Source organism: Prenolepis imparis, unplaced genomic scaffold, assembly GCF_030444845.1.
Source record: "Prenolepis imparis isolate NDT839.2.m4 unplaced genomic scaffold, iyPreImpa1.0 SCAF_6, whole genome shotgun sequence".
Lineage (NCBI taxonomy): Eukaryota > Metazoa > Arthropoda > Insecta > Hymenoptera > Formicidae > Prenolepis > Prenolepis imparis.
The window spans coordinates 9,753,119-9,762,435 of NW_028141164.1; the positions used below are offsets into that span (position 1 = coordinate 9,753,119).

General features: G+C 28.6%; 1 protein-coding gene and 1 long non-coding RNA gene across 3 annotated transcripts; one reads left to right on the forward strand and one right to left on the reverse strand.

The window, feature by feature from the left end:
• Positions 1 to 761: 761 nt before the first annotated feature.
• LOC145937618 (uncharacterized) lies at positions 762 to 3,782 on the reverse strand. Its single transcript, XR_014425590.1, has 6 exons — positions 3,571 to 3,782; positions 2,856 to 2,945; positions 2,613 to 2,714; positions 2,421 to 2,478; positions 1,346 to 1,577; positions 762 to 1,012 (listed from the first exon to the last, which is right to left on the reverse strand). It is a non-coding gene; the product is annotated as an uncharacterized LOC145937618 (long non-coding RNA).
• A 168-nt stretch (positions 3,783 to 3,950) lies between these two features.
• Edc3 (enhancer of mRNA-decapping protein 3) lies at positions 3,951 to 9,271 on the forward strand. 2 transcript variants are annotated; one of them, XM_083041098.1, is made up of 6 exons: positions 3,951 to 4,295; positions 4,926 to 5,086; positions 5,250 to 5,494; positions 5,581 to 5,738; positions 5,858 to 6,118; positions 6,426 to 9,271. In XM_083041098.1, exons 2-6 carry the CDS (start codon positions 4,932 to 4,934, stop codon positions 7,017 to 7,019), a joined length of 1,413 nt encoding a protein of 470 aa, XP_082897224.1. In that variant the 5' UTR covers positions 3,951 to 4,295; positions 4,926 to 4,931; the 3' UTR covers positions 7,020 to 9,271. The 2 variants fall into 2 exon arrangements, with proteins under 2 accessions (XP_082897224.1, XP_082897225.1); XM_083041099.1 differs by having other exon boundaries at positions 3,951 to 4,205.
• Positions 9,272 to 9,317: the final 46 nt, after the last annotated feature.

Genomic DNA, 9,317 nt, shown 5'->3' on the forward strand with positions numbered 1-9,317 from the left:
AAGTTCACATAATATTATATATTGTACTGATTTAAATAAAATATTTTATATAGTTTCTTTACTTTCTCTATATTCTCTTTCTCTATATTTACTATACTTTTCTCAAAAAGAGATCTTCGTATATAAGTATCAAATTCAAGTATATAATGTAAGGCTTATGTGAATAATACCACAAATTCGTTTCTCTAATCTTTCTTTGCGAATTAAAAAGCAAATCAAAATTAAGTTTTTAGATTTGCCATTAATTATTATTGATCCAAGTTTATATAATATCCTGCATTATATAATAACTATATACTGTTCTGATATCTTATATTTTACATAAAGTACCTTCTCTCTCTGTACACTCTCTCAAAAAAGAATCTTCTTATTTTTTGTCTTTATATGTATAAACTTCAGTTTTTATAACATAAGCTTTATATTAAATGTAAATTATACCTCAGATCTGCACACATAGTCTTTTCTCGCGGATTAATTGCAATAATAATTGCATCTAATATTTCACGTACGCGTTGATTCGTATTGCTTGATATGCACGCAAATTATTAGAGTGATAAATATATATGACAGATAGAAATGTAATCTCTGATAGATGAATTAGTAAACTTTACCACGTCATTTCTCACCGAATGTCATTGGTTTCCGTGTCTACCGGTGAATATCTTAATTCAGTAAAGTCAATTCAAAGCCAAGTAAAGTCAATCTACGTGAATAAATGGATTACAAAAAATTAGATTAACAATAAATCGATGCATAATTATTAATGTGTTTTTTATAAAACAGATTAATTGTAAATTGTAAGTTAAATCTACTTTGTATTATATGTTTTCTTTTTTTAATCTGAGATATTCATCCTAATTAGTTGTAATCCATTTTGAGGTAACGAAACTATTTATACTCTACAGTCTACAATCTACATTCTACATTCAAATATATATAAAATCGTTACCTCGTAATAAATATCTTACCACTCACCAATCGATGTGTAGAGTTGACTGCTAGCTACGTTGATCTGTAACATACAAATAAAATACAAATTAAAGCAATGTTGTAATAAATTACTATTGTACCCATTAAATTTTATATTTAAAGCGTACAAGAATCAATAGATATATGTATAATTAAATAAATTTATAAATTTTATAAAAACTATTTCTTTTAATGTAAACTTTATATAGAATCATCAAAAATATTTCTGTCTAATTCTCTTTTAAATCATTCTCGTTTAAATCTTTCAAATATGAAAATAATAATATATATTATATACATATATATATATATATATATATATATATATATATATACGCAATTTATAACAAATATTATACAGTATAATAATACTCACTCTAAAGTTGTTCCGCCAGCGCCCGATGCCTCCCAGGCCTGCTCCTCCTCTCAGGTCCACTCAAGTTAGTCAGCACTTGTTCGTTGATTTAAACACGCGATACTTTAAACGACACTCCCGCACTAGTACGCGCGATACTTTAAACGAGATTTCCGCACTGAACGCACGGTACTGTAAACGACACTCCCGTACTATAATACGCGCGATATTTTACTAGGACTGCTATGATGATCTGTAACACACAAATAAAACTAAACTGTAACAGCTGCACATAGTAATTAATATTTTAAATAATTATTGTATACATTGAATATTGCAATTTAATTTTATATTTATGATACGTACAAAATTAAGCAGAAATATAATTAAATAATATTATAAATTTTGATTCAACAAAACAAATAAACAACTATACATCTGTAACATACAAATTAAATCAAAATTCTAACAGTGCCTAAAATAATTAATATTTTAAATAAATTATAGTATAGGTCAATAAAAGTAGTATAAATCAATAAAATATTACAAGTTAATATTTATAATAATAAATAATAAGCAATATTAATTAATTTTGACATCATGAATTAAAAAGTTAAATGCAAAATGTCGACATAAAATAATGTAGTAAATGTAAGTAGTATAGGTCAATGAAAGTAGTGTAGATCGATATATAAATGTGTACATAAATGTATATATATATATATAAATGTGTACATAAATGTATATATATATATAAATGTGTACATAAATGAATGAGTACATAATTAATTCCAAATTAAATTACATAAACTTTTATTATTTATAAAAATATTATTTTTAATTATTTTTAAAATAAGTAAATAATAAATAATTTATAAAAACATATAATAAATATAATTTTACTATTATTTTATTGTATTTATTGTTATTGCAAATTTAAATGCAAACTTTTATATATTAATAACTGTCAAGAAATCATTTTGATGAAATAATTTGATTTGTTTCTAATATATATCGTATTATATTTTATTCATATATTGGATAATTTCCCCACAAATCCATTTATTTATAATAAAATAGCATATTTTAAACTCACCGACACACGCGCGTTGCACAGCAGCGAAGTTACATATAGTGTAGTACGCAGCATTGAACTGTAAAATATACAAATATATTTATTTAGTATAAGTTAAAACAAGTGTCCAACTATATATTTAATATGTCGTAAAGTATATAGTTATTATGCGCATTAAATTTCCCTTTGTTTTATAAATAATAAATTATTCACCTCTTAGGTTATTGTTCTTCCATCCGGCCTGGATGCCGTCTCGGATTTCTTTCACCATTCTTATTTGATCGTTGTCTCTCTCTCTCTCTCTCGTGGCACTCACTATATAGCGAAAACAATTCATTTTACAATTAAGCGCATCGTGTACTCGTATAAATAATAATTAATTATGATTACGCGCGTACTAATTATAACGAACGAATATTTGATTAGTACGCGTTTACAAATATTATAATTATTTACCTTAACCCGTTACTTTTCCATGATATGTCGCCCCGGATTTCTTTCTCTGCTGCTCTTATTTCACCGTTGTCTCTCTTTCCGTGGTATTCACTAACGAAAAGAAATTCATTACAGTTAAGCGCATATTCGTACAAATAATTAATTATGATTACGCGCACCCTAATTAACGAGCAAATATACATTTAATAAGTGTGCGGCACTTTCGACTTTAATGGCGGGCGACGTGGGTATTACGGTGGGAGAAAACGCGGGAAATGCGTATTAACATTAAGCTCAATACTCACGACTCACGAGTCGCGTTCAGCAGAACGCTCTACGTTGATTTGTTGGTTCTAAAAGTAAGAGCCAATCACGTTCAAGTGCCACTAAGCAGTTTGTTCTGCTGAATGCGGCCGCAGTTTCTTGCGATATATCCCTAGATTCTAGATACTGACATGCGCGCCATTTTATTATCATACAAACGTGATATTTATATATTCCGCGATTAAATACGTATTCATTTTCATGTCACTTTATGTTTATTTCATTTTATGTAATATAAAATTATTAATAATTATATGAATGAAGGTTATATATGAAAAGTTATGAAAAATTGCAATCAAATTACCGCTTTATATAAAATTAGAAACATCTATTAATGATTATAGTAGTACGCAGCGTTGAATTGTAAAATACACAAATATATTTATTTATGTTATAATAAAAATTATTTAACCTCATATATACGCGCGGCTGCCCTTCCATGATGTCGCCTCGGATTTCTTTCTCTATTACTCTCATCTCACCGTTGTCTCTCTTCCCGTGGCACTTACTAACGAAAAGAATCCATTACAATTAAGCGCGTACTCGTATAAATGATTAATTATGATTACGCGCGCACTAATTAACGAACGAATACATTTAACAAAGGCAAGGGCACCTCCGACTTAATGGCTGGCGACTCGCAATTATGGCGGAAGAGAACACGGAAAATGCGCGCCAAGTCATACTCGCGCTCTCTTGCGGTGACTCTAGATACTAACTATCAATTTAGTTGATAAAGTAGAAATTTATATTATCATCAGAGCGTTTCCCGTTTTATTGATATAGACTTGAATCTTATATACATTTATTTTTCATCTCTCGGAAGGAAAGATTTTAATTATTGCTTAAAATTATTAACAAATTTGGTGTTACAAAATTATATATATTTATATGAAAGATGTCCAATGCTTTTATCAAGGAAATAAAGCACAAATGTATAGTATGAACACGAATCACAGCCACGCGCATTATACATACATCATACATCGCATGTATGGTGACGATTCGTTGTACGTACATACATACACATCGACTTACGGAAATTAAGTACGCAATATTCAAGCCGTTAATACACTAATTGCTGTAATTTATTGTCTCATTGTCTAATCATCTTTGTTTCCATCTCTTTTCATTTGGGTATGTAAACATTCGCTATAATGTTTTTCAACCAATGTTATACAGTGGTAACCTGCAATATAAATATTAACTTTGAAATTTGTGTTTCTTTCGATAAAACCGGTAATTTTTGTATTTATATATTTCTGTTTTTATATGTATTAATTTACTTATATCATATGTTGCGCTTGTAACTTATGTAACTTTCAAAAGTTTTGTGATTGAAAGAATTTATCTATACTTAAAAATATATGTATATATACTTTATTATAATATATAAGCGGAAGAAGGATATTAGAGTACACATCCAGATGTAATGTGTTAAATAATGTAAACTATAAATCTAACGTATTCAGTTTATATAAGGAGGAAAAAGAGCACTATTGCTTTATTATAATTTTCATTTTTGTTTGCAATTACAGTATATTTGTATCAATCTCAATTTACAAATTATTAGAAAATAAATGAATTATTTTTCTAATATCAAATATCATAGCATTTCTCTTTCATTTTATATTTGTATATTATTATTGACAAAGTTGTTTTATTTGATTAGCAATATTAAAATTGAGACACGTAATTTGTGCTAATTGTGTAATAAATATGGAAATTGTATAGATTAATCTCAATATTTTTTGCATGTAATTACAGATAAAAATGTCTGAGCAGTTTCTGGGTTGTACAGTTTCTGTAAAATGCATTGACGATCTTACTTATCAAGGCAAAATTATTGATCTAAATAAGAATAGCATGACACTAGCAAAAGCATTTTGCAATGGCATACCGCATACTTCATCCATTGTTAATTTAAGGTAAGTTTGTGCTGTTAATTTATTTGATATATTATACAATAATAATACAGAATAATAAATCCTTTGTATAGATCTATGTGTACAATTAAATCTTTAGAGATTGTAATAACATGTTTATTAACACAAGCACATGTATTAAATATAATTATTCTCATTATTGTAGTGTAAAAGATATACAAAAGCTCGAGATTATATCAACTGAAGAAGCAGGAACTAATGTGAATGATATGCAGTCACAAAGTAAGGTGATTGTAAAGAGGCCAATTGCGAAAAGGGCTGGGCGGTCTATTTCAGAATGTGTTCCTATGTTGCAAACGGCAAATTGTCAGACACAAATAAATTTAAAGAAACTTGTCGAGTCTAACCAGCAACAAGCGGAGCAAACTCCAAATGGGAAGATTGTTTCAGGTACATTGCTGTATATATAATTTATGTATTTATATCTATATATGTATATGTATTATGTTAATATAACATTTTTTTTTATTTTTCAGTCGAAAATAATGCAGCTAACAATAAATCCGTTTCCAAAAGATTAACTCATAGGCAAAGAGCACTGGAAAGAGACGAGCATACCTTTGGTACCCCAATTGATCAGTCTCTACAGCAAGACTTTGATTTTGAAAAGAATTTAGCATTGTTCAATAAAGAGGTTGGCTTTTTTTTATTATTTAAGGATAATTTAAGGATCATGTACATTATATCAGAGAGACAATTTAAAATATGTAATATTGCTTGATTACTTTATGGTAATTATGATTTATCATGCAGGCTGTGTGGCAAGAAATAAACTCTTTGAAACCGGATATTGTTAGACAATCAGAAAACAGTCGGGGTACTAAAGCTATCTATCGACCTGATGAGAATATTCTCGTATCCGAGCCTACAGTGCTCAGACAGGTTGTGGTGCCTTGCCCTGGTGAAAAGGAATATGTTACAGATAACGGTTTAGTAATTCCTAGCATCACTCTTAATCTTCATCGACAGTTGATAGGTGCGGCAGATAGACTGGGAATAAGTTGGGAACGTAGGGTACGTATTGATATTGTTTGTAATTATCTATTTTCATACAATCTCGAGACTACAGAATGATCACTAGACACTCTACAAAAGTGATGCTTTATCTGATTACTTTTATAAAACATATATTTTCGAAAAATCTTTTCTTTAAATTATAATAATTTTCTTATCAAAGTAAACCATCCTCAATTTATATTTATTTAGATAAGTAAATAGAAAGTATAATTGATATCACATTCACCTAATTATTCATATGTATATATATTAAGCTTTTTACTATATCGTTATTAAATGTTTCAATCAATGTTTTCTTCAAAAGGTGGAGCTTCTCGGTCGCGCCGGTGCTGAACTTATTCTCCAGCTATTGGGCGGAAGTCATCGGCTAAATCCAAACAACGCGCATCAGTGGCCAACCGTGGTTGCGCTGTGTGGACCACATCGTTCTGGCGCCGCAGGCATTAACTGCGCCCGACAATTATCTAGTCACGGTGTCAAGACGATCGTGTTCGTGGAAAACGCGGAGGATGTGTTCCTTTTACAGGAGTTATCGCTGTACAGACTAACAGAGAATAAAGTAGAGACTAAAGTCAAGAATCTGCCATCGTTGGTGGACCTTATACTCGTGGCGCTCTGTGATGAGGATTCGCCGAGGATAATCACACCAATAGCCAGATGGGCGAGCAGCAACCGCGCACCCATACTCGCTATCGAACCACCTGCAACAGGTACACTCGGTATTGTTAGTAAATTTAGTCTATTAGGTGCGCTACCATTGTCGCATAGCGTCGACAACGGTAGATTGTACCTGTGTAATCTCGCATTGCCAAATAAGGTGTACTCCGACGTTGGCATCACGTATAAATCGCCTTTCGGACCTAAGTTCGTGATCCCTCTACATTCCAATAGCTCTTAACAAATTCTTAGAGATCACATTGTGTCTTCTTGAATGGATGTCTTATTTTACCATTTGTGCGATTTGTAAACCTTGTATACAGAGAAATATTTTACTTCCGGGGCCCAGTGAGTTGTAATTATAGAGCATATATATATATATATATATATATATATATATATATATATATACACACATATATACACATATATACAGTTTGGCATTTGATATAAACTTTTAGATGAACTTTTAGAGCATGGTTGATGGCTTATAATATTTTTTGCATTAATTGCACAGTATCCACGGATATAGCTGTAGCACATATACATAATGTGTACTATTTTCAATATTATCTAACTTAGAAAAAGTTGTTTTTTAAAGTTTCTTAATTATGTGGAATATACATATTACAGAAAAAAAAATATGATACTTTTGTTGTAAAACTGTGAAAAAACAATTTGTTTTATTAGTACTACAAGCATCTACGAAGAATTACTACCACTTCATATATATAACAAATCATTAAATAAAGGATATATAAATTACTTCCTTAACAGATATAATTCTAATGTATTAGTACACATACAGTTTGATATAATTGAATGAAAAATATACTGCTTTGCATATTTTTAGTTTATATTAATAGAACAAAGTGAAAGAGAATAAAAAAAAAACAGAAAATTAAATTATATATAAATTACAGATAAATCCTTATGATTATATACGAAATTGTCTTAATTTTTTTCGATTGAAATTTAATTGATGAGAAACATAATTAGTCACTTGAAGATTTCTTGTATGACATGGAAAATTTACATTACTGAAAAATTAGTAATAAGAAAAAGAAACAATTAAACGGTAGCTTGTATACACACGCAAAATAAGAAATCTATATATTTTTAATAATTTATAACATACTATTTATGTAAATGTTAAAAATATCCGTGACACTCTTAATTAGCGCATTCCTTCTGCATGTGATTAAAAAGATGATTAATTGACAGCAGTTTTATATTTGCACATCTACTCTTTATTATTGTTCGGTAAGCTCATGTTGTTCATACACACACACACACACACATATATATTGAATATTAGTTTAACTCTCATTTGTGTTTCGATTATAATAACAATATGGATTTATCGAAATTATTATCGAGCGGTGTGTAAAGTATCTATATGTATATGTATATATGTATATATATATATATATATATATATATATATATATATATATATATGTGTACTAAAACTTAATTGTGTTCCCTTTTTGTACTGATTTTTTTAATAGGTTATAATAAAGCATAAAGGATGTGCTTCTCAACGGTCACATATTTATGTAATACATAATTATAATTGTAGAAATCTGCGCGATACAACAGTTACTTGGACATACAATCTTAAATGAAATCGATAGTAAATAATTCCGCACAGTTTGTGTTTATTTCTAAATGGGAAAAAATTAAATATAGAATGCATTAGAGCATTTTTTAGATTTATTTGAATGATTTATTTAAAAGTATACGTTTCTTATATAAGACACATTTAATAATGAATATTAAATAAGAAATAATTATAATAATTAACATTGCATTTGATAATTAAGCCCTTAAATTGATAGTTACGATAATTGTATAAATACAAAAGTTAGATAGAAAATAGATTAATAAATGCCAGGCGCAGAAATTAGGCGAACAAACGTGTTTTAAAATCTTATTATAATGTTCAGCAGATTAATTAACAAAAAAAATTCATGCATCTTGCCCTATATTTCATTTTTATGTCTTTGATACATCTTCTAAGGCTAAGGGATCAAAGATAAGAACAAGAAACGAAAAATATTAAAGTAATGACCTCAACGATATAAAACAGCACTGTTTTTGTGATTTATTGAATTAAAGATTTTAAGTTTGTTGCGCTTAATTTCTATGCCTGATTCTTCCATTTCCTACCTAAATTTTATATTTATTATATCAGAACCTTTTCATTTTGATATTATATAATTACGAAATAAACATCTAATTCAGCAAGTCGTAACGTTACATTTTATCATTTGTATCGACAAATGTAACCAAAATATAATATATAAAGAATTCTCATAAAACATTGTCTTTAATGATTCAAAAAATAAAAAGTTGATTATAAAAGTGATTAATACAATAAATTTCATACATAATACGACTCTAACATTAGATATCAGTGTATAGATCGTAAATATAATTATATCTGATAACGATTACATAATAGCAATCATGTTGAATTAATGCCGATACAAAGATAATGTGGTCGTATTAAATTATCCTCTATTAATGACACATC